This window comes from Pongo pygmaeus, chromosome 2 (assembly GCF_028885625.2).
Source record: "Pongo pygmaeus isolate AG05252 chromosome 2, NHGRI_mPonPyg2-v2.0_pri, whole genome shotgun sequence".
NCBI lineage: Eukaryota > Metazoa > Chordata > Mammalia > Primates > Hominidae > Pongo > Pongo pygmaeus.
This window is the reverse complement of record NC_085930.1, coordinates 164,609,435-164,635,273: the sequence shown is the minus strand read 5'-3', so window position 1 is coordinate 164,635,273 and position 25,839 is coordinate 164,609,435. Positions and strand designations below refer to the sequence as shown.

General features: G+C 40.7%; 1 protein-coding gene across 5 annotated transcripts in view; it reads left to right on the top strand.

Annotated features, from left to right (window-relative positions):
* PLCH1 (phospholipase C eta 1) overlaps nucleotides 1-25,839 on the top strand; it is a 266,633-nt gene that overhangs the window by 36,548 nt on the left and 204,246 nt on the right. For all 5 annotated transcript variants that reach the window (XM_063661314.1, XM_063661316.1, XM_063661313.1 and 2 more), the window contains exon 2: nucleotides 12,826-12,944. In XM_063661314.1, coding sequence (XP_063517384.1) covers nucleotides 12,866-12,944 — 79 coding nt within the window. In that variant the 5' untranslated portion in view covers nucleotides 12,826-12,865. The remainder of the gene's footprint in view (nucleotides 1-12,825; nucleotides 12,945-25,839) is intronic.

Here is a 25,839-nt window from a genome sequence, read left to right as displayed (position 1 = left end):
AGACTTATAATATCTAATTTGTGTTAGCAAAAAAAAAAAAAGACCACAGTGCCCATGGTCATTGTCTCTAGGGGATAAGTAATATCACATTGAATAGTTTTTTGAGTTTTTCTGTGCTTTTCAAGCTTGTAAACATGGAGCCATATTTTAAAACTAGTTTTTTGTTTTTTTTTTTTTGAGACAGTTTTTTGCTCTGTTGCCCAGGCTGGAGTGTAGTGGCACGATCTCAGCTCACTGCAACCTCTCCCTCCCGGGTTCAAACCATTCTCCTTCCTCAGCCTCCTGAGTAGCTGGGATTACAGGTGCATGCTAACACAACTGGCTAATTTTTATATTTCACCATGTTGACCAGGCTGGTCTTAAACTCCTGACCTCAAGTGATCTGCCCACCTCGGCCTCCCAAAGTGCTGGGATTACAGGCATGAGCCACCGCACCCAGCCTTAAAGCTAATTTTAATAACAATCAGTTATTTCCTTACATGGTGTTCCTTATTCATTGTCAGTTATTTTGTGAATCATTGTAAGGATTCAGAATCTAATTTTTTTTTTCATTGATAAGCTGGACTTCATTAAAATTAAAAGTTTTTGCTCCGCAAAAGACACTGTTAGTGACAAGTCACAGTTTGGGAGAAGATATTTGCAAGAGATGTATCTAATAAAGGACTCTTGTCCAAAATACATTTTTAAAAAACTCTTAAAACTTAGGCCGGGTGCAGTGCTTCACGCCTATAATCCCAGAACTTTGGGAGGCTGAGGTGGGTGGATCACTTGAGGCCAGGAGTTTGAGACCAGCCTGTTCAACATAGTGAAACCCCATCTCTACTAAAAAAATACAAAATTTCGCCAGGCATGGTGGCATGTGCCTGTAGTCCTTGCTAGTTGGGAGGCTGAGGCAGAAGAATTGCTTGAACCTGGGAGGCAGAGGCTGCAGTGAGCCAAGATGGTGCTAGTGCACTCCAGTCTGGGTGACAGAGTGAGACTCCATCTCAAAACAAAAACGAAACCAACCAACCAGACAAACAAATACTTCTTAAAACTTAATAAATAATCTGATTAAAAATTTTTAAAAAGGCCAGGAATGATGGCTGGCATCTGTAATCCCAGTACTTTGGGAGGCTGAGGCAGGAAGATCCCTTGAACCCAGAAGTTTGAGACCAGCCTGGGCAACATATGGGACCCTGTCTAGGCAAAAAGGTAAAAAATTAGCCAGACATGGTGGTTCACACAGGTGGTCCCAGCTACTCAGGAGGCTGAGATGGGAGGATTGGATTGTTTGAGCCCTGGAGGTCGAGGCTGCTGTTGAGCCTTGATTATGCCACTGTACTTCAGCCTGGGTGACAGAGTGAGACCCTGTCTCAAAATACATAAATGAATGAATGAATGGATGAATGAATGACACCTCACTGAAGAAGATATACTAGTGGCAAACAAGTATATGAAAAGGTGCTTCGCATCACAGATCATTAGCAAAATGGAAATTAAAACAGCAATGAGTACCACCACATAGCTATTAGAAAGGCCAAAATCCAGAACACTTGTAACACCAAATGCTGGCAAAGATGTAGAGCAACAGGAACTATCATTTATTGCTGGCAGCAATGCAAAATGATACAAAATATCTTATACTTTAGAAGATAGCTTGGCTGTTTCTTACAAACTAAACATACTCTTAACACAGTCCAGCAGTCACCCTCCTTGGTATTACCCAAGTGAGTTGAAAACTTATATCCACACAAAAACTTGCACATGGATGTTTGCAGCATCTGTAGTTATAAGCTTCAAAATTTGGAAGCAACTAAGATGTTCATCAGTAGCTCAGTGGATAAATAAACTGTGGTAGATCCAGACAATGGAATATTATTTAGTGCTAGGATGAAATGAGCTCTCAAGCCATGAAAAGATGTAGAACATTAAATGCATATCACCAAGTGAGAGAAGCCAATTGGAAAAGGCTGTGTACTGTGTGATTCCAACCATAAGACATCCCGGAAAAGGCAAAACTATGGAGACAGTAAAAAATATCAGTGCTCGTCAGGGGCTAAGGGGGAGGGAGGGAGAATGCAGATCATAGCGGACTTTAGGGCAATGAGACTATTTTGTATGGTACCATAATTAATCTGTATGTTTAAAAAAGAGCATAAATCTGCAGATTCTATTTATAAGATGCAAATGCTTATAGAGTTCTGAATGTGTAACATATTATATTACCTAGACCTCTTAGGAGGTGGAATATTTTGTAAGTCTTTTTTTTTTTTGAATTTTTTGAATTTTTATTTTAATTAATTAATTAATTTATTTATTATTATTATACTTTAGGTTTTATGGTACATGTGTGCAATGTGCAGGTTAGTTACATATGTATACATGTGCCATGCTGGTGCACTGCACCCACTAACTTGTCATCTAGCATTAGGTATATCTCCCAATGCTATCCCTCTCCCCTCCCCCAACCCCACAACAGTCCCCGAAGTGTGATGTTCCCCTTCCTGTGTCCATGTGCTCTCATTGTTCAATTCCCACCTGTGAGTGAGAATATGCGGTGTTTGGTTTTTTGTTCTTGTGATAGTTTACTGAGAATGATGATTTCCAATTTCATCCATGTCCCTACAAAGGACATGAACTCATCATTTTTTATGGCTGCATAGTAGTCCATGGTGTATATGTGCCACATTTTCTTAATCCAGTCTATCATTGTTGGACATCTGGGTTGGTTCCAAGTTTTTGCTATTGTGAATAATGCCGCAATAAACATACGTGTGCATGTGTCTTTATAGTAGCATGATTTATATATAGTCCTTTGGGTATATACCCAGTAATGGGATGGCTGGGTCAAATGGAATTTCTAGTTCTAGATCCCTGAGGAATCGCCACACTGACTTCCACAAGGGTTGAACTAGTTTACAGTCCCACCAACAGTGTAAAAGTGTTCCTATTTCTCCACATCCTCTCCAGCACCTGTTGTTTCCTGACTTTTTAATGATTGCCATTCTAACTGGTGTGAGATGGTATCTCATTGTGGTTTTGATTTGCATTTCTCTGATGGCCAGTGATGGTGAGCATTTTTTCATGTGTTTTTTGGCTGCATAAATGTCTTCTTTTGAGAAATGTCTGTTCATGTCCTTTGCCCACTTTTTGATGGGGTTGTTTGTTTTTTTCTTGTAAATTTGTTTGAGTTCATTGTAGATTCTGGATATTAGCCCTTTGTCAGATGAGTAGCTTGCGAAAATTTTCTCCCATTTTGTAGGTTGCCTGTTCACTCTGATGGTAGTTTCTTTTGCTGTGCAGAAGCTCTTGAGTTTAATTAGATCCCATTTGTCAATTTTGGCTTTTGTTGCCATTGCTTTTGGTGTTTTAGACATGAAGTCCTTGCCCATGCCTATGTTGTGAATGGTAATGCCTAGGTTTTCTTCTAGGGTTTTTATGGTTTTAGGTCTAACGTTTAAGTCTTTAATCCATCTTGAATTGATTTTTGTATAAGGTGTAAGGAAGGGATCCAGTTTCAGCTTTGTACATATGGCTAGCCAGTTTTCCCAGCACCATTTATTAAATAGGGAATCCTTTCCCCATTGCTTGTTTTTCTCAGGTTTGTCAAAGATCAGATAGTTGTAGATACGTGGCGTTATTTCTGATGGCTCTGTTCTGTTCCATTGATCTATATCTCTGTTTTGGTACCAGTACCATGCTGTTTTGTTTACTGTAGCCTTGTAGTATAGTTTGAAGTCAGGTAGCGTGATGCCTCCAGCTTTGTTCTTTTGGCTTAGGATTGACTTGGCGATGCGGGCTCTTTTTTGGTTCCCTATGAACTTTAAAGTAGTTTTTTCCAATTCTGTGAAGAAAGTCATTGGTAGCTTGATGGGGATGGCATTGAATCTGTAAATTACCTTGGGCAGTATGGCCATTTTCACGATATTGATTCTTCCTACCCATGAGCATGGAATGTTCTTCCATTTGTTTGTATCTCCTTTTATTTCATTGAGCAGTGGTTTGTAGTTCTCCTTGAAGAGGTCCTTCACATCCCTTGTAAGTTGGATTCCTGGGTATTTTATTCTCTTTGAAGCAATTGTGAATGGGAGTTCACTCATGATTTGGCTCTCTGTTTGTCTGTTATTGGTGTATAAGAATGCTTGTGATTTTTGTACATTGATTTTGTATCCTGAGACTGCTGAAGTTGCTTATCAGCTTAAGGAGATTTTGGGCTGAGACAATGGGGTTTTCTAGATATACAATCATGTTGTCTGCAAACAGGGACAATTTGACTTCCTCTTTTCCTAATTGAATACCTTTTATTTCCTTCTCCTGCCTAATTGCCCTGGCCAGAACTTCCAACACTATGTTGAATACAAGTGGTGAGAGAGGGCATCCCTGTCTTGTGCCAGTTTTCAAAGGGAATGCTTCCAGTTTTTGCCCATTCAGTATGATACTGGCTGTGGGTTTGTCATAGATAGCTCTTATTATTTTGAGATACGTCCCATCAATACCTAATTTATTGAGAGTTTTTAGCATGAAGCGTTGTTGAATTTTGTCAAAGGCCTTTTCTGCATCTATTGAGATAATCATGTGGTTTTTGTCTTTGGTTCTGTTTACATGCTGGATTACATTTATTGATTTGCATATATTGAACCAGCCTTGCATCCCAGGAATGAAGCCCACTTGATCATGGTGGATAAGCTTTTTGATGTGCTGCTGGATTCTGTTTGCCAGTATTTTATTGAGGATTTTTGCATCAATGTTTATCAAGGATATTGGTCTAAAATTCTCTTTTTTTGTTGTGTCTCTGCCCGGCTTTGGTATCAGGATGATGCTGGCCCCATAAAATGAGTTAGGGAGGATTCCCTCTTTTTCTATTGATTGGAATAGTTTCAGAAGGAATGGTACCAGTTCCTCCTTGTACCTCTGGTAGAATTCGGCTGTGAACCCATCTGGTCCTGGACTTTTTTTGGTTGGTAAGCTATTGATTATTGCCACAATTTCAGCTCCTGTTATTGGTCTATTCAGAGATTCAACTTCTTCCTGGTTTAGTCTTGGGAGGGTGTATGTGTTGAGGAATTTATCCATTTCGTCTAGATTTTCTAGTTTATTTGCGTAGAGGTGTTTGTAGTATTCTCTGATGGTAGTTTGTATTTCTGTGGGATCGGTGGTGATATCCCCTTTATCATTTTTTATTGCATCTATTTGATTCTTCTCTCTTTTCTTCTTCATTAATCTTGCTAGCGGTCTATCAATTTTGTTGATCCTTTCAAAAAACCAGCTCCTGGATTCATTAATTTTTTGAAGGGTTTTTTGTGTCTCTATTTCCTTCAGTTCTGCTCTGATTTTAGTTATTTCTTGCCTTCTGCTAGCTTTTGAATGTGTTTGCTCTTGCTTTTCTAGTTCTTTTAATTGTGATGTTAGGGTGTCAATTTTGGATCTTTCCTGCTTTCTCTTATGGGCATTTAGTGCTATAAATTTCCCTCTACACACTGCTTTGAATGCATCCCAGAGATTCTGGTATGTTGTGTCTTGGTTCTCGTTGGTTTCAAAGAACATCTTTATTTCTGCCTTCATTTCGTTATGTACCCAGTAGTCATTCAGGAGCAGGTTGTTCAGTTTCCATGTAGTTGAGCGGTTTTGAGTGAGATTCTTCATCCTGAGTTCTAGCTTGATTGCACTGTGATCTGAGAGATAGTTTGTTATAATTTCTGTTCTTTTACATTTAGTGAGGAGAGCTTTACTTCCAAGTATGTGGTCAATTTTGGAATAGGTGTGGTGTGGTACTGAAAAAAATGTATATTCTGTTGATTTGGGGTGGAGAGTTCTGTAGATGTCTATTAGGTCCACTTGGTGCAGAGCTGAGTTCAATTCCTGGGTATCCTTGTTGACTTTCTGTCTCGTTGATCTGTCTAATGTTGATAGTGGGGTGTTAAAGTCTCCCACTATTAATGTGTGGGAGTCTAAGTCTCTTTGTAAGTCACTCAGGACTTGCTTTGTGAATCTGGGTGCTCCTGTATTGGGTGCATATATATTTAGGATAGTTAGCTCTTCTTGTTGAATTAATCCCTTTACCATCATGTAATGGCCTTCTTTGTCTCTTTTGATCTTTGTTGGTTTAAAGTCTGTTTTATCAGAGACTAGGATTGCAACCCCTGCCTTTTTTTGTTTTCCATTTGCTTGGTAGATCTTCCTCCATCCTTTTATTTTGAACCTATGTGTGTCTCTGCACATGAGATGGGTTTCCTGAATACAGCACACTGATGGGTCTTGACTCTTTATCCAATTTGCCAGTCTGTGTGTTTTAATTGGAGCATTTAGTCCGTTTACATTTAAAGTTAATATTGTTATGTGTGAATTTGATCCTGTCATTATGATGTTAGCTGGTTATTTTGCTCGTTAGTTGATGCAGTCTCTTCCTAGTCTTGATGGTCTTTACATTTTGGCATGATTTTGCAGTGGCTGGTACCGGTTGTACCTTTCCATGTTTAGTGCTTCCTTCAGGAGCTCTTTTAGGGCAGGGCTGGTGGTGACAAGATCTCTCAGCATTTGCTTGTCTGTAAAGTATTTTATTTCTCCTTCACTTATGAAGCTTAGTTTGGCTGGATATGAAATTCTGGGTTGAAAATTCTTTTCCTTAAGAATGTTGAATATTGGCCCCCACTCTCTTCTGGCTTGTAGGGTTTCTGCCGAGAGATCTGCTGTTAGTCTGATGGGCTTCCCTTTGAGGGTAACCCAACCTTTCTCTCTGGCTGCCCTTAACATTTTTTCCTTCATTTCAACTTTGGTGAATCTGACAATTATGTGTCTTGGAGTTGCTCTTCTCGAGGAGTATCTTTGTGGCGTTCTCTGTATTTCCTGAATTTGAATGTTGGCCTGCCTTGCTAGATTGGGGAAGTTCTCCTGGATAATATCCTGCAGAGTGTTTTCCAACTTGGTTCCATTCTCCCCGTCACTTTCAGGTACACCAATCAGACGTAGATTTGGTCTTTTCACATAGGCCTACATTTCTTGGAGGCTTTGCTCGTTTCTTTTTATTCTTTTTTCTCTAAACTTCCCTTCTCGCTTCATTTCATTCATTTCATCTTCCATCACTGATACCCTTTCTTCCATTTGATCGCATCGGCTCCTGAGGCTTCTGCATTCTTCACGTAGTTCTCGAGCCTTGGTTTTCAGCTCCATCAGCTCCTTTAAGCACTTCTCTGTATTGGTTATTCTAGTTATACATTCTTCTAAATTTTTTTCAAAGTTTTCAACTTCTTTGCCTTTGGTTTGAATATCCTCCCGTAGCTCGGAGTAATTTGATCGTCTGAAGCCTTCTTCTCTCAGCTCGTTAAAGTCATTCTCCGTCCAGCTTTGTTCCGTTGCTGGTGAGGAACTGCGTTCCTTTGGAGGAGGAGAGGCACTCTGCTTTTTAGAGTTTCCAGTTTTTCTGCTCTGTTTTTTCCCCATCTTTGTGGTTTTATCTACTTTTGGTCTTTGATGATGGTGATGTACAGATGGGCTTTTGGTGTGGACGTCCTTTCTGTTAGTTTTCCTTCTAACAGACAGGACCCTCAGCTGCAGGTCTGTTGGAGTACCCGGCCGGCCGTGTGAAGTGTCAGTCTGCCCCTGCTGGGGGGTGCCTCCTAGTTAGGCTGCTTGGGGGTCAGAGGTCAGGAACCCACTTGAGGAGGCAGTCTGCCCGTTCTCAGATCTCCAGCTGCGTGCTGGGAGAACCACTGCTCTCCTCAAAGCTGTCAGACAGGGACATTTAAGTCTGCAGAGGTTACTGCTGTCTTTTTGTTTGTCTGTGCCCTGCCCCCAGAGGTGGAGCCTACAGAGGCAGGCAGGCCTCCTTGAGCTGTGATGGGCTCCACCCAGTTCAAGCTTCCCGGCTGCTTTGTTTACCTAAGCGAGCCTGGGCAATGGCGGGCGCCCCTCCCCCAGCCTCGCTGCCGCCTTGATGTTTGATCTCAGACTGCTGTGCTAGCAATCAGCGAGACTCCGTGGGCGTAGGACCCTCTGAGCCAGGTGCGGGCTATAATCTCCTGGTGCACCATTTCCTAAGCCCGTTGGAAACGCACAGTATTCGGGTGGGAGTGGCCCGATTTTCCAGGTGCCGTCTGTCACCCCTGGAAAGGGAACTCCCTGACCCCTTGTGCTTCCCGAGTGAGGCAATGCCTTGCCCCTGCTTCGGCTGGCGCACGGTGCGCTCACCCACTGACCTGCGCCCACTGTCTGGCACTCCCTAGTAAGATGAACACGGTACCTCAGATGGAAATGCAGAAATCACCCGTCTTCTGCGTTGCTCACGCTGGGAGCTGTAGACCGGAGCTGTTCCTATTCGGCCATCTTGGCTCCTCCCCTATTTTGTAAGTCTTAGAAGCAAGTTGAAAAGAAAAAAATGGTGATCAATTTAAAACCATCCTTGCCTGAATATTGACCAAACAACTTCAAATTGGATACAAGATGCAGGGGAAATACATCTCTAATGTAATATAAATTGTCTAAAAAATAAATGAATGTAGTATACTTCAGTAGTTGTTTTTACATACTGTGTTCACACAAACGGGGCCATGAAAGCTGCTTTGGAACTGCTGAGGCTGGGTTTCCCACCAGTTTATCGTCTTCCAGCTAGAGGTGTTATCTTGCAAGCCACACGTCCTTTCTGGGCCTCGGTTTCCTTCTGGCTACACCATGAGAGGTTTGTCTTAGTTTATGTCTAACATCCCTTTCACTTGAATCCCTTTAGTGAGCCCTAGGGCCTGGCTCTTCTGAATCTGGTGGAAGCTAAAATGAGGCTTATCGCACAGCTCTCTTCCCTTGCCCCAGGCCTACTAACTCTATTTATTATCTCCACCTCCATTATCTCTAAATCTGAAGGCCAGAGGGAGAGCATCTTTTCATCAGTCTCCTGCTGATGCCTGAATCCCACCCCTAGAGATTCTGATGTATTGGCCTGGGTGTAGCTTGGGAGTCAGGAGTCTTCAGCTTCCCAGATGATTCTAATGTGTAGTCAAGGTTAAGACACATTGATGTAAAGCCTTATCAATGTTCCTGATGCATAGTAGGTTCTCAATAACTGGGAAGCAGGATTATGGGAGTTCAGTGCATGAAAGAATTTTAGGTAAACTGGAGGGAGAGATTCCTGGGGGCATTTCATGAAGGCAGTGGCATGTTACCCAGCCCTTAAAGAAAAGCAAAAAGATCTGGAAGCTGGAAAGCCTGGGCCATTGATGTGAGCTAGTGCCCAAGTATGTGAATATTACATACATATCTGTAGGTTTGTGCTTCTGTCCCGAAAGTGTTGAAGGTCTCAACTCTGATTGGATGATCATCCTCTGAGAGGATGTTACATGTATTATATGTTACATTATCTATTGCTATGTAACAAATTACCCCACATCTTTTGTCTTAAAATAATAATTATTTATTATCTTTCACTTTTTTTTTTTTGAGACGGAGTTTTGTTCTTGTTGCCCAGGCTGGAGTGCAGTGGCATGGTCTTGGCTCACTGCAACCTCTGTCTCTTGGGTTCAAGTGATTCTCCTGCCTCAGCCTCCCAAGTAGCTGGGATTACAGGCACCCGCCCCCACACCTGGCTAATTTTTGTATTTTTAGTAGAGACGGAGTTTTGGCTTGTTGGCCAGGCTGGTCTCGAACTCTTGACTTTAGGTGATCCACCCACTTCGGTCCCCCAAAGTGTTGGGATTACAGGCGTGAGCCACTGTGCCTGGCCTTGTCTTTCGCTGTTTCTATAGGTCAAAAATACATGTGAGGCACAGAGGGATGGCTTATTTCTTCACATTAGTATCTGTGGCCTCATCTGAAATACTTGGGGTTAGAATCATCTGTAGATTCATTTATTCTCATGTTGTCTTAGTTCATTTTGGGCTGCTATAACAATGCCATAAACTGGGTAGCTTATTAATAACAGAAATTTATTTCTCACAATTCTGCAGGCTGGGAAGTCTAAGGTCAAGGCATTGGCAGATTTGATGTCTGGTGAGGGCCCTTTCCTGGGTTGCAGACTGCTGACTTCTTGCTGTGTTCTCATATGGTGGAAGGGTAGGGCTAGCTCTCTAGGGTCTCTTTTATAAGGGACCTAATCCTAATCATAAGGGTGGAGACTAAAGGTCCCACCTCCTAATACTATTACATTGGGGGGCATTAGATTTCACCATAGGAATTTGGGGCAGACACAAACATTCAGCATAGCACATGTCTGTGGCTGATGCTGGCTGTTGGGTGCGGGGCTAGCTGGGCCTGTGAGCTAGAACACTTAAATCTGGGCTTCCTTACAGTGTGGTAGCTGGGTTCCAATGCAAGCATCTTGAGAGATAGGGAACCAGGCAGAAGTGGTATCCTTTTTATGACCTCATCTTGGAAGACTCATATCATCATTTCCAGCTGATTTTATTGTTAGAAACGAGTCACTGAGTCCAGCCCATACTCAAGGGAAGGTGAATTTAGATTCTACCTTTTGAGGGGAGGAATGTATAATAATTTGCAGATTTTTTTTTTTTTTTTTTTTTGAAACGGAGTCTTTGTCACCCGGCCGGAGTGCAGTGGCAGGATCTCAGCTCACTGCAACCTCCGCCTCCCGGGTTCAAGTGATTCTCCTGCCTCAGCCTCCTGAGTAGCTGGGATTTTAGGTGCGTGCCATCATGCCTGGCTAATTTTTGTGTTTTTAGTAGAGATGGGGTTTCACCATGTTGGTCAGGCTGGTCTCGAACTCCTGATCTCAGGTGATCCAGCCACCTCAGCCTCCCAAAGTGCTGGGATTACAGGTGTGAGCCACCGCACCTGGCCTAATTTTTTGTATTTTTAGTAGAGACAGGGTTTCACCAATTGGCCAGGCTGATTTCAAACTCCTGACCTCATGATCCACCCACCTCGGCCTCCCAAAGTGCTGGGATTACAGGCGTGAGCCACTGCACCTGGCCAGCAGATTTTTTTTGTTTTTTGAGATGGAGTCTCGTTCTGTCACCAGGCTGGAGTGCAGTGGTGCTGTCTCACCTCACTGCAACCTCCGCCTCCTGGGTTCAAGTGGTTCTCCTGCCTCAGCCTCCCGAATAGCTGGGACTACAGGTGCGTGCCACCACGCCCAGCTAATTTTTATATTTTTAGTAGAGACAGGATTTCACTGTGTTGGCCAGGCTGGGCTCGATCTCTGGACCTCATGATCCACCCGCCTTGGCCTCCCAAAGTGCTGGGATTACCAGTGTGAGCCACCGCGCGCAGCCCAGATTGTATTTTTTAAACGACCTCACTTCTTAAAGTCCTAGTTCCTATTATGGCTTGACTTTGGAATATGAAGATATGACTCCAAGTCTCATTACTATTTTTTCCTAGCAGCATTGGGTGAATCAGTTAATCTCTAACACCTTGCCATCTTCTTTAATGTTGTAGAAGGAGAGAACAGTACTCACCTCAGAAGATTAATAAGGGACAAATGAGCATCATGTATGTGAATATATTTTGCTAACTATAAACAAATGCACATTATTAAAAATAAGGAACATGTATAACTGCATTATTTGTATAACTAAAAATACTTTTTAAGGAAGAGAACTTTGTAGTATATGGTATTGGCTGGGGAGAGGGCAGAGGTTGGGTTGTTTTCATAATTAACTATATTCTATTGTATTTTATAGTCAGTTCCATACAGTAGTAAGACTCCCTCAGCCTTAGGGAGTAGGATAAGCAGTCAGATTAGCCAGGTGGGTATGAGGCAAAAGGAAGTGGCCAGTCCAGCATGGAGCCAGAGAAAAGGCAGGATAGGCAGGAATTAGGTAAAATCCCTGGTGTTGTGGGCTAAGGTTGGGCCATAGGGAGCCAAGGAGAAGCTCTGACAAAAGCTTCAGGAGCCTTCACCAATTGTTCCATTAATGAATAGACAACACTCTGATAATATATATTTTTTTCACTAAGTGACTGATTTTATCTTGGGGTACGTTTACAAAATTCTAGGTGGTTTTAGTAGGAGAGATGACAAATTGTTTTCCACCTGTGGGTTTTGCTTCATGCCAGCCTTGCTTGGTTTTGCCTGGCTTTATTCTGTGAACAGAAAGGAGGTTGGAATTCTGAAAAGTTGCTTTAGCCAAATCCTGTGAACAAAGGAGGCCTTGTTCAGGGTTATGCACGTCAGCTTTTGGAGGAATTTAATTCATCGACTCAGATCTCTGCTTTTCAAGTTGTTGCTCTAGCTAGCATTGTGTTTCTCTGTGTCTGTGATGGAGCAAGTCTTATGTAGGAGCAGGCACTGCTAGTTTACCTTGCTGAGGCCTGTGCCCAGCTCTAGTTACATCAATGAGTTCAGCCTGGGCAGATCCAGGCTCTAGTGGTCCTAAATGGACACCAGCAATGAACCAAAAAGAGGTAGGCACATTTTATTAATGTGCTTGGCTCATTCATGGCCACATGGATGCTGTACTGACACAAAATTCAGGAATTGGGAGTGATAGCTTCGTTCCTGTTAGTTGCCTCCCCAACTGCAACTGAAATTTCCTGAAATGTTACCAGTGTTGACTAGTTTGGATCTTGGACTACTAGGAGTGAGGCCGGGAGCACATAAACCGGTCCTGAAACCTGCTCCCTGATGGTAGATTTATTTCCCCTGGAGATGGGTAACATTGAGCCCTGAAAGGTGGTTTGAAAAAGTTACTATTTTGATATGCTAAATGTCATTCTAGACCCTGGGAAGACTTGTGAGAAATTTCTTAGGGCCTGGGGGATTCCAGCTCCATGTGTGGAAAAGTTGTATGCCGTTATGTGTTGCCCCGTAATGCTGGGCAACCAATGGCATTATGCTACCAGTGTGAGTGTGTGGCTGCCGTTTTCTTCATTTTTGTCTCATTCTGTTTCCCTTGACAGGGCAATTTGGTTTTGATGCTGTGCCAGAAATCTTCTGACAATGAGTTATTGGAACTTGGAAAAAAGGAACTGTGTGCAGTACCGCAGGCATTTTCTGGTGGACAACAGTGTGTTTCATGGTAAGCTGTCTCTTGTATTTATGTAGTTGGATCTTTTATTTTGCTTCTGACAGGACTTTTATTCTAGCACTCTAGATGCAAATATGGTATAATTGTTGGATGGAACCAAGAGCTTGAGTTAACTTTTTTATGAATAATTACCCAAGAAGTCCCATTGCACTTACTATCTCCAGTTGTAAGGAATGGGCCCCACCTCAACAACTATAATAGTGTTATCTCTTTCTATTTTGTAGGGTAGTTGGTACCAGTGCCTTTCCCCTTCTACCACACTGTCAACTCCAGTAATATCCCTTTCTGATGTTTGTAATTATTTTGGGTGAGGGCCATATAATTGTTCAGTTAATATTTGTGGATCACCAGTCAATGCTTATTACCAGCATAGCGTGGCCTTCCAAATTGAGATGTTAGAGGGTGCTTTTGGCCACCTGCTTTAGACGCTTATTGAAGAGAAGTCCACCGACTTTTATTGCTGCCCTTTAGGGCTTTAAGACTTATCTATATATTATGTCCTATATAACAACAGAACAGAACAGTTTGCAGCACTAAACCGTTACTATCAGGGTGGAGGACTGCAGCTGTGAATCAGAGAGTAATCAATATTAGTCATTTTCATGGCAAACTAAGACAAATTGCCTTTACCCTGCTGGTATCTGTTTGTTTTGTGGTATACAGTCAGGGATAAGCTCTGTCTATCCTGCTGTCAAGATACCCTAGGGTGAAACTGATTTAAAAGCCAAAGACTTATGTGGTGCCAGAATTTTTGGAGTAATCTCTATCAGAGGCCTGTGGAATTGTAGAGGGAAGAGAGAGATTTCAGGGGGAGTGGAGTGCTCTTTAACAGAATCCTATAATCTAAGCTGCTTTCACCTTTCTAAGATTGTTGTGAAGTCTTCCCCAATTTGATGACAGACTTAATGTTTATTATTGCTTTAAACTAAGTTTAAGATAACAAATTTAACCTTACTTTATTAAGCACTTTAGTGTTTATAGTGTTTTTACAACATTCATTATACCACCTCACTAAAAGCCCTTATAAAGTAGAGAGTGATTTCATTTTACAGATGAAGAAAGAGAAACAGAGATGAAATAACTGCCCAAGTTGATGTAACTAATTAGGTATTAGCAAGATCAGCATGAAAATTTCTGCCTCCACCTTTCCAGGTTGGTTCTCTTGACATTCCAGTGGTGAAGTGCCCTTAGCAGAAGAGATGTGGGAATGGCGACTTGACCCTGTGGCACTGAGGTTCTGCGTTGCTTTTGTCTAGCCTCAGCCAAGGGTCCTGTTCGTTGCTTTATCTCTCATGCAGTGTTTGATTTATGTATTGTTCTGTTGCAAATTTATTCATATTAAAAAAGAGTAAATATGATAATAGAAAAATCACGGGAGTTAGAAGAACTAGGTTTATTTTTTCAAGCTTTATTTTGTGCTAGTTTTTAAAGAGTTTAGATTTAAGTGCCTTAAACTCATTATTTTCATTATTTTAGAATGCCTTTATTCAGAGATCTCAAAGGCTACAATCATTTAAAATTTTTTCTATGTATTTTTATAGTCATATTACCAATTAGTTTATTACTATATTGCAGATACTTATGCTAAGGGCTTGATGAACATTAACATTGTCATACAGAATCCTTTGAAGGACTTTGCCATAGCTATTATTCAATCCATTTTATGAATGGGGTAACTAAAGCTTGTGGAGATTGTGAAATGGTGACCTAAAATTCAAATCCTGATCTGCCTAATTCCAACACCTCACTATTTTTTCTTCTTTCAGGCTGCCATCTCCATTTTAATAAAAAAAATTAACATTCTGAGGCTTAAGTTCTATATAACAGTATTTGCTCTGTTATTGACTAGCAGTGTATGGTCTTGGACAAGTTATGTAATCTTTCAGGAACTCAGTTCTCTTTTCTGTGAAATGAGCATGCTGGTCTCAATGTTTTTGAGGCTGTTTCTAGTTCTAAACTCAGATTCCACTGAAGTATTTCTGAGAATTACAACTACTGTATTGTCTGAGCTCCCTTTTCACTAAACACAAGATACACAAGGGGGCAGTATAACACTTAAAATATGAATTGGTTACTTCTTACCTTCAAGAATTACTCTTTCGAAAGGATTTAGAGATATTAAATCCTCCCAACATTAAAAGAATCAAAGCCGATTAGAACAATGATTCTATTCATTTATAATACAGCAATAGCTTTATATATTTCTGATAGTGTAAAATATCATTTTGGATTTCCTTGCCTCCGGATATATTGTAATTCAGGAAAGAAAGATGCCTTTTGCTCTTCTTCTACCTCTACTGAAAATGAATCTGTTAACATAGGAACTTACTTAACTTAAGGAAGAATTGTGAGAAGGCTTGGGATATTTTAAACCAAGGGAGCTCTAGTGATAATGTCTTTGTAGAGGATTTCAGAACATTTCTGAGAAAAGAAAGGGACAGGACCTGTTGAGTAGGAAATGTCAGATTTCTCTTGGGCTTCTTGAACATTTATTGACCACGCTTTTGCTTATTCACTTTGGCTTCTCCTTGTTTTTGTTGATAAATCTCCTTACATAACCAAATCAACCAAAACAAAAAGAAACAAAACTTCTTCCATAAACGGAAAAGAACCATTTCCCGTGCAGAATAATAGACTTTTGGAATAAGCAGACTTGGATGTACAAATTATGCCAGCCAGGTTCTCTTTCTACAGACAAACTTCAGCAGTGTTGCCAGGATAAAAGAGCTACATTAAAATGAGAACTCTAAAATGGTCAATAGCAGTAAAAATAAAAATGTAACATTTGTGTAGTTTCACAGTTCATAAAGCATATTCATAGCCTCATTTTCTGATTACAGAGGTGGTATATTCTCATTGGAAACAATTTAGAGTATTACCCACAATCCCAGAACCCAAAGAGAAAGAGACTATTAAACCTACTGTTAAGAGTCTGCTTATGTCTGGTCTTTTATCTACCTACTATTTCATCTTCACATTTCTGAGGCAGGAATGAAATATCTGGAAAGGTTGGGAAATACTGCTTAATGGAAATGAACTGGTTGAATTGACTACTATGTCCAATGATGAGAGAAACCTTGTTAGGAATGATGAATTTTTGTATTTCCCTCTTGTCTGCCTTTTGCCTGGATTTTTAGGAAAAACCCAAAAGAATTTGCACCTATCAGAGAAGCTAATCTCTGGGATCTTCCCCTACTTGACTTTTATTCTTCTGATATGTTTGCAATAGAAAAAAATCTTGAGCAAAGAATGTTTGATGCGGTATGAACCCTGCCTTAATGGCTTATACCTTCATGATTTATCCTGACTTGAAAATTGCCTATACCTTCAGCTGTTTCTCTTGCTTTCAGTGAATTGCAGTACTTTTTTTTCTGACCTGGGATGCAGTCTTGATTCTTAACCAATAATGAGTGTATTTGCAATTAATATGCACGTGCAATTTCTTATGCACATAAGCCTTTCCAAACATTTGAGCTCCTTGCTAAGTGACTTAATGTTTGTTTTCACATACTGCTAGTTATAATTGTACTATTGGAAAAAGTATTAATTGCTTTCCTGTAAGTTATTAGGATATCATCTCAACTTCTTATAGGAAAATTTATTTTTGTTGCCATCTTGTTGTTAAATGAATATTTCTGAATAACCATTACAAATCTAGACTAGAAACATTTTGGACTGAATTAGGAGTATCTTTTACTATCTAGGGATAAAATTAAGGGTAATTCTCTTATTAAATATTTATGCAGCATGCCTTTTCAAGAAGTTGCCTTATATATATGTTAATACTTTTACTTTGCCTCAGAACTACATTTTAATAAAACGAATTGACTTAGTTAATTAATTAAATGACTACTTTTTATCCAGCCTCCCCTTCCTGGCCACACACCTAGTTGGTGATGTGAGGGTAGAAACTTGACTGCTAGTTTGTAATGGAAAGTAGGCTGAAATGGGATCCTGAAGACTAGTTCTAATCCAAGTTTAACAACTAACCTGTGTAGTCCCATGTCACTTCTGGGGCCCTCAGTTTCCCTGTCTTTCAGGTGAGGATTGTGCCAGATTGTAAATTTCCCTTATAGCAGCGAGGTGTGAGGTCTCTGTGTAGTCAAACATCAAGATAGGTGTATGATAGATGGAAGTGTTCTTCAGGCCGGGGGTATGAGAATGAAAGGCTGGCAAGACGGCAGTTGAAGAGAGGATAAGATTTCTTTTTGGACTGTAAACTTTGTAGTTAGTGTTGCACTGGCAAAATGCTGCATATCCCTTTAGGGGAGAGAGGTAGTGGTGCGTGTGTGTGTGAATGGTCACAGGTTTCTCCTGACCCTGGAAAGACCAATATCTAGGACTGACACACAAGCTTTCAGGACAAATGTGATTATGTTCAAAAATGAAGAGTGAAAAGCTCTCCCTCACTGGAGTTCCATCTGCACTGGAAGAAAAGAGAAGAATTCCAGATCCTGACTGGTAAATATGCAAGGAGAATGAAATTATGCAAAAGTGAATTAGGGTTCCAATTGATTTCAGCCAGTTTGTTAGACTTTGGCAGTCTGCCTGCTTTAGGTTTGTGGGGCATCACTAGATTTTATGTTAGAGTGGCATTTCTTTACTGAATCAAAGCCTAGCTTTTCCAGCCATAACTTTATAAGTCTCCTTTTCTAGGTCCAGAAGATACTTGTGCACCTAGAATTCCTATTAATGCAGTGACAATCAAGATTTCATGAACATCATTAAGATTAAAAGTATCAGGCTGGGCGCAGTGGTTCATGCCTGTAATCCCAGCACTTTGGGAGGCCGAGGCAGGTGGATCACCTGAGGTCAGGAGTTCGAGACCAGCCTGGCCAACATGGCGAAACCCTATCTCTATTAAAAATACAAAAAATAGCTGGGTGTGGGGGTGGGCGCCTGTAATCCCAGCTACTTGGGAGGCTGAGGCAGGAGAATCACTTGAACCTGGGAGGTGGAGGTTGCAGTGAGCCGAGATGGCACCATTGTACTCCAGCCTGGGCAATAAGAGCAAAACTCTATCTCAAAAAAAAAAAAAAAGATAAAAGATTAAAAATATTATCATTAAATTATTAGAAAGGACCAGGGAAATATTTCAAAGACAAATTGAGAGGAAGAGTTAAAAAAAAAAAAAAAAAAAAGAAGATAGGCCTTAAGGGAGAAAATATATTTGAGTCATTTAAGTTTTATAAATTATAATAGAACTTATTCTGGAAGCAGCGTTGCCAGGTAGATTTCTTTTATTGGCCCCACCCAGAAGGCTCTCCACCTCCCATTGATGGCCACCGAAGCAGAAAGCACCAGGGCAAGTATCCTTTTAGGCCTATGATGTTCAGGTGCATCTTGCAGGTGGTGAAGATTTAGACAGAGGGAAGCATGGCCTGACCCAAGTGTGACAATTTGTAGGGGCTCCCACTGGCTGAGTTACTCTGGGTGAGTTGTTCTCTTTGGGACTAAGTTTTCCATATCAGCAAAATGCTGGCATTTATGGAAAATGACCTCTAAGTTTCTAAGAGCTAAAATTTTAAGAAATGTGAGATTTTCTACCTCCACTACTCACTCTACTTTTAAACACAGGCAAATTGGAGAATTTGCTGTGAGTTAACTGGCCACATTGATTTGTCTCCTTTTCTTCTTCCCCTGTCTGAGGGAAATCATAGCCATCCATTCAGGCCTTACAAAAGAGGATATTTATGTCTAGTTTAGAACACAAAGGAAAAAACCTTTAATGTGAGCTGGTATGAAATACACTTATTCTATGACCTTTTGGGAACATATGCTCTTCTTTGATGTCTTGGAGATACAAAAAATTCTCAGTGAAAGCCTCTCAGTGAATGCTATTTATTTCTATTTTAAAATCTAAAGTTCTTTCCTTTTTTTGGTCTTTCTTTATGATGAGCATTCTATTTGTAACTAGTTTATTGAGCATTCTCAACTTAGTGTAGCATATATGCTTCAGTGAATGCTTCAGAAAATACTTTGTCTCATTGTAGCATCGTGGGTAGATTCTATCACTTTCTGGCTAATTTAGGCTATTAAGTGTCCATTCCATTTTAGAATTTTAATCTCAAATTCATTAAGCCCCCTTACCCGCTGACCTGGCTGTTGGTGGTTGAGGGTGGGGGTTCCTCTGTCTCTGCTATACTCCTTCCCCTTGAAGGAGAATTCAAGGCCCTGTTTCACAGATTTCGGTACAAGGAAGAGAGAGCAAAAGCTTTTTGTTTCACATGTCCCTGTTGTATGTCAGCAGTGGTGAGGTGATCGAGACTCCCTCTGCTTCCATCTTCTGTAGATTCTCAGTTCTATCCTGGCTCCCTCTGTTACCAAGGACCCTCCTGAGAGGACCTGCCATCTTGCTTCAGCCTCATGCCTTCTCTGCTGTCAGTTTCCTCTGGCTAGAGCACAGCTTCCTGTGCCCCTGAGGACACTGGGGCAACTGTCTGGCTCCTGCCCTTTCTCTTCTCTCCGTATTTCTTCATGTGGAGCTCTAGAGACTGCAAGGACTTGAAAGATGGAATGGGGTGTGAAGTTGCCCCTTGCTGTTCTCAGACCTACTGATGACAGTCTCTTCTCACACTGTAGGGGCTGCTCCCATACGTTACCAACTTAAGCAATCTCTTAAGTCATTCTTTTGTAGCTCTTTCCCTGCGTCTTTCTGGGGGTGAGGGGTGTTTCCTCCAGTTTCACTCCTCAGAGTGCCATCTCACTCTGGGCATTGACGATATTATACACCTAACAGCGGCTCAGGTAATGTGATTTTGATGGATGGAATCCCGGCCCCCCAACCACTTACAGCTCTCCTTAGACTCCTAGAGCCACTCTAGGCAGGTCCTTGTTCACTAACATTTTAGATTAGGGCGACTTAATTTCCCTAAAGCTACTGGTGTTCTTTATTCTGTTTGCTTTTTGCAACATTATGTAGCTGGATTGATCAGACCCAAGCAATGATCTGTATGTATAAAAATCCATGTTGAGGTGTATCAGTCGCTATTCCCCATCGGGAATCTAATTCAGTGAAGGGATTTTTCTGAGTAACTGAACCCACTGTGATCTCTCTGTCATGCTTTCTATGCAAGGTCATTTATCTTCTGCAACGATGGAGGGGATGAAAAGGTGCTCTTTAAATGGCAAATTGGAGATCTGGATGTATGGGAAGCCCAGGTGGATGAGAAGTGACAGTGTTCATTCTTTGAAGCTTTAGCTTTCAATTTTCTGAAACAAGCCTATTGCTGCCAAGTGAAAGCCTTGGATGGCCTTTTCCATGAGATTCTCAAACTCTTTCTCGTAAACCTGTGGCCATTGAGAGTCCATCCAGGCAGAAAGGCCCTTGATTGTTTTATTCCTTTATGCTTGGGAATACCAATTTTCTAATTGGCAATTGGAATTGGTAATTTTCTAATTAATTAGAAAGAAGAAATAATGTGTATAATAAACCATCATTTTTTCCTTCAGATTTGCAGACTTTTCATGTTTTAAGTGGTTACTTATGAGAATTATTTCCCCTTAGACCTGTGTTACAAATTTAAGCCTTTGTTCTTGAAGCTGCATTTCCATAATTAGAATTAGTTTTCCTCTGCTCTCTCATTTTCCCAATTGTCTTTCCCACTCTGTTTCTAATGTATGCACAGAAATTGATGGGAGGATGAAAAATCTTTCCATGAGTAGATTCAGGGTTCTTCTAGGGCAACATAATTGTTTAATTTAGTTATGTAAAAGATCTAGATTTTTTTCCTTGGATCCAGTAATAATTAGTGATTGTATTTGTAATCATGAAACCCTCCAATCTCCTATCAAAAGAAAGTTGAAAAACTGCAGTTTGTCCCTTCTTACCATGTGGATGAAGTCATTCCCATAGAGATCTATGACATGTTTTATATTTTCTTAGGGCTCATTCCTTTCAGCAAATATGTTTGGGGTTATTTCAAGTATAAATTGTTGGTTTCAAAGGAATATTCAGATTTTTAATTTAAAGCCTCTAGCCTAGTGTGGAGCGGCTTCACTCCCACGGCTTCAGTTCCCATGTCTATGCTAACTCCAAAAGTGTGTTCATGGCTTTGACCTTCCCTCTATGCTGAATGCTCAGATGTCCATCTGCCTACCTGATGGCTCCACAGATGCTCTCCAGGTCTTCAGACTCAACATGTGTGGAGCAGAATTCCTTCCTGCCCTGGTACCCATCTGCCTTTCCAACCTTATCTCACCCTTTCCCTTCTCTTTGCACCCCGGCAACATTGACGTTTGCATTCCTTGCCCACAAAACTCACTGCTTCTTCACTTAGCCAACTTCGAATACATCCTTTCAATCCCAGAGTAAAAGTCCCCTCAGCAGAGAAGCCTTTTCTGACTTCTCAGACCAGGTCGGGTCCTGTTTTATGATTTCCTGTCACTGTGTATTGCTGCTTCATTTTGCTGCTTCATTGTGTTATCATTACTGTAATAAAACAATTAATTGTGTGACTACTAGTTTCATTTCTGTCTCTCCAACCCAGGGTCCAGGAGAGCAGAGACTGTTCTGACTTCTATCTGCAGCACACAGTGCAATGCATTGCATATAGTAGGTGCTCAATAAAATATTGCTGAATGAATTTCTGTATTTTATTTAATAGGGGAGATAAGAGCGGTTTCACTATTTTTGCACTCTCTGTTGAGTTTGGTTTTTAATCTTTGTGCTGTGAAATGCATCAGTTCTCTGACTGTAAACTCTCTCCTTGCCTTTACTCAGAATTTTGCCATAGGAAACCCAGAAAAAAAAATACTCATAAACCATCCTTGCTGAGATGAAGAAGGAAAAGAAGACCAATGAGAATCCAAGTGTGCCTTAGAAAAGATTATATATTACAAATGCATAATGCCTTGAAATGGGCAAGGACAAAGCCATTTCTTTAAAAGAATTTCTTAAAGTAATTTCAAAAGGCTTTTTGAGTTCATTGTAGACTTTCCATGTTGGTTATGCATACATATGTATTTTATCTGACTTTGAAACTGAAGGTTTCTCTCTTTAAAATAGCACTATTAGTAAAGCTGTTTAATTGCAGTTGTTTGCATACTATTAAAATTCTCTGCTGCTTGTGTCTGAAAATCTCCAGTCCAGAAGTAAGTGTTGTCTGTGGGGTAATCCTTATTGCAGAGAGCACGGAATAGACCTGCATAAAAAAAAAAAAAAAAAAGCACTAGCTTTCTCAGTAAGAGAGGAAGAAAGGAGGCCTGGGGTTGGGGTACATGAGGAGAATAATCAAACAGTATAGGACTTCTTTAAAAGTTAAGAAGATGCATTTTTATTTCAGCTTCACGAACAAGAAAAATGGTCAGCACCTAGGCCTTTCCTCTAAGAATCTCAGGCACTATGAGAGTCCATTCCTGAGTTATAGGTAGCAAGATCACTCTGAGAAGTAAACACCTCTCTGGGTAGGATAAATATAGAATCCGTGAAAATGTTTTTGTCTGTTTGTCAGCATATGTGACTGACGTATAAGTGTTTTTAGAATTTCTCCTATTGAAATGTAAAGAATGGTGGCTTATGCTCAATTAAAAGGAAGAACAGGGAACACATTTATTGTTTAGTGTCCTAGTTTTACTCCCTGCCAACCTGAAATTGAACATCAATGCATTTCTACAAATGACCATTCTTTAAAATTGTGCCAATGTGAGAATTTCACGGTATTGTGTTTTTAAGCTAAGTAGAAGCTTATCATCTCTAGATGTGGAGACATGTAAGTAATTAATACTTTAAATCAATGGTTCCCAGCCTTGGCTGTGCATTGGAATCACCTGGGGATAAAACAAAAACAGAAACAAAACCAAACTATTTCCTGGGTCCCAGCTCAGAGGCTCAGATTTTTTGGTCTGGGGTGTGTCCAGGGTATGGGGAAATTGTTAGAACTCTTCATGTGATTCTAGTGGGCAGCCAATTAGATTTTGGTGGGTTGAAAACCCCAGACTTAGGGTGACCAATACATATTTTCTCAACAGAACTATTGAATTCATGAATTTGATAATGGTTATTTTCTGTGATGATAGTTTATTTTATACTGAATCTTGAAGGCCAGGGAAGGGAGAGCATTAAAAAAGAAGGACATGGATAGAAATACAGTATTTGAATATAAATGAAGCAGGAAAATATAGAAGAATCATCTATGCTTGGGAATTTGTAGCTGCTGTTTTTCTTTTCTTTTCTTTCTTTCTTTTTTTTTTTTTTAAGACAGAGTTTCCCTCTTAAGGCCCAGGCTGGAGTGCGATGGCCCCATCTTGGCTCACTGCAACCTCTGCCTCCCAGGTTCAAGTGATTCCCCTGCCTCAGCCTCTCAAGGAGCTGGGATTACGGGTGCACACCACCATGCCTGGCTAATTTTTTTATTTTTAGTTGAGACGGGGTTTCACCATGTTGACCAGGCTGGTCTCGAACTTGTGACCCCAGGTGATCCACCCTCCTTGGCCTCCCAAAGTGCTGGGCTTACAGGCATGAGCCACCACATCCAGCCGCTGCTGTCTTTCTTTAAAAATATTTTTTCACTTTATTTTTTCTGATGATAGCAACACAGGTTCACTGTACAAAATTTGGAAAGCATAGAAAAGAGTAAAGATGGGAAAAATAGTCTATAATCTCAATAATGTGTTTTAAGTCTGTGCTTTCTTAAAGTGATTTAAAAACCATTGACTAAGTAGTGATTCCCAAATCTGGTTATACATTTGAATCTGCTAGGGTGCTTTTTAAAAAATGCTGATGATTAGGCCGGGCGCACGCCTGTAATCCCAGCACTTTGGGAGGCCGAGGCAGGCGGATCATGAGGTCAGGAGATCGAGACCATCCTGGCTAACACGGTGAAACCCTGTCTACTAAAAATACAAAAAATTAGCTGGGCGTGGCAGCGTGCGCCTGTAGTCCCAGCTACTTGGGAGGCTGAAGCAGGAGAATGGCGTGAACCAGGAAGGCGGAGATGGTACCATGGCACTCTAGCCTGGGCGACAGAGCGAGACTCGTCTCAAAAAAAAAAAAAAAAATTGCTAATGATTGGAGGGACTAATATTATCCTCATTTTGCTAATGAGAATGAGGCTCAGAGAATCCTTGCTGTGATAACCACAGGCAGCTACGGGAAAGAGTAGGAAAAGCAAGGTATTCCCAAGAAGCAGGCAACAGTACGGAACAAGATGTTGCTGTGGTAAGTGCCCAGCTACCAAGTTAAAACAAAACAAAAACAATGATGGTTGGACTCAACCCAAGCCCAGGTAAATCATCTCTGGAACATGGGACCCAGATGTTTCCATCCATCCATTCATTCATTCTTTATCTGTATATTTATCTATCTTCAGGTGATTTTGATGACATGAGAGGGATAAAAATCATTGCATTAAAGTTGTTGGTTGACTAAAGTATTGATTTGATCAGTACACAAAATCAGGTATGAGTTTACTGATTTAATACAGCATATAATTGTACACTAGTTTGGGCAAAAGTGGTACATGAAAATCTTGGCTTTATAGACTATTTGCAGAGAGGAAGGGGGAAGTGATGTGCTGACCTTTATATGGTTATTTTCCTCTTTTGTAACAAATTTATTTCATATTTCCTTTAATAGGCTTTCTTAGTGTCCTTAAAATGTGATTTGTCTTAACTTTACTACCAATATATCAACAGATATATTGATACATGATATCATGATACAAAGATATACCTTTGAGCACTAATTTTTTTTTTTTTTTTTTAGATGCAGTCTCGCTCTGTTGCCAGGCTGGAGTGCAGTGGTGCGATCTTGGCTCACTGCAACCTCCACCTCCTGGGTTCAAGCGATTCTTTGAGCACTAATTGACCTCACAATGTTGTACACGGTCTTCTGATGATAAGTAGAAATACTTTGGGAAGGTCCTTAACAACAGATAACAAAGAACATATTAATAGTGTTTTGTTTTGATTAATCTATAATGAGAAATACACAGTTCACAGTAGGATGATTTGAAGAATTGGTACAGAAAGAAATATGAAATGCAGGAATTGAGAGAACAATGCCATCATTTGGAGTATATCAGATGCAACCTTAAGTATTAACTAGAATTGTGTTTATTTGTCTACTTTGGAAAACTAAGTGGTATCCAGAGACTTAGAGACCCCTGTGCATTTTGTTGTGGAAGGCAAGCTGTGTCAGTCCCTGTAGATATCTGCTCTACCTCCATTATGCTACATGTGAGAAAACTGATGCTCAGGTTCTCTGTGTTATTCCTAGAAGTCTCAGAGTTGTGAAGAAGAAACCTTGCCTTCTTAGATCACTCTTGTTTTGCACGATATCTCCGGCTTTGCATATAGGATCTTAAGGGGGAACACAAAGAGGAATTTGAGACTGTTGTTACTATAACTGAGTTTAGACCTTGTCTGGAGGAATTGATGGACTCTATGTTAGAATATTCTTGAGGGATCGTTAGGAAATGTTAGGGTTGATGCTAAATCAAGGTTGTCATTGGAGTAGCATTACCTCTTTTAAGTCTCTCAACAAGACTATTTTACAGATGAAACTCACAGAAATCACAATTTGCCACAAGTCACATTGTTAGATTATGGAGTTCAAACCCAGTTTGTCAGACTCTCAAATCCAGGGTTTTTCCACTATTGTGACACAGCAATGCATTACACAAACTTGTTTCTTTTAAAGCTGCTGAGGGGGTGGGTTTGTGTTTTAAAAGAGCTGTAACACCCTTTCTTTAGAGGCTACTAGAGAACTTCTAGAGACACAGTGTGAGTTGCCCTTAGGCTGAGTGTGGGGAGGGGGCTGAGGAACTAGGGGTGAGGGCTAAGAGTTGGTGTCTACTGGAGTGGTCCCTGGGAGCTTGTTAAAAATGCAGACTCAGCTCCACCAGGGACCTTCTGAGCCAGAATCTGCATTTTAACAAGGTCCTCA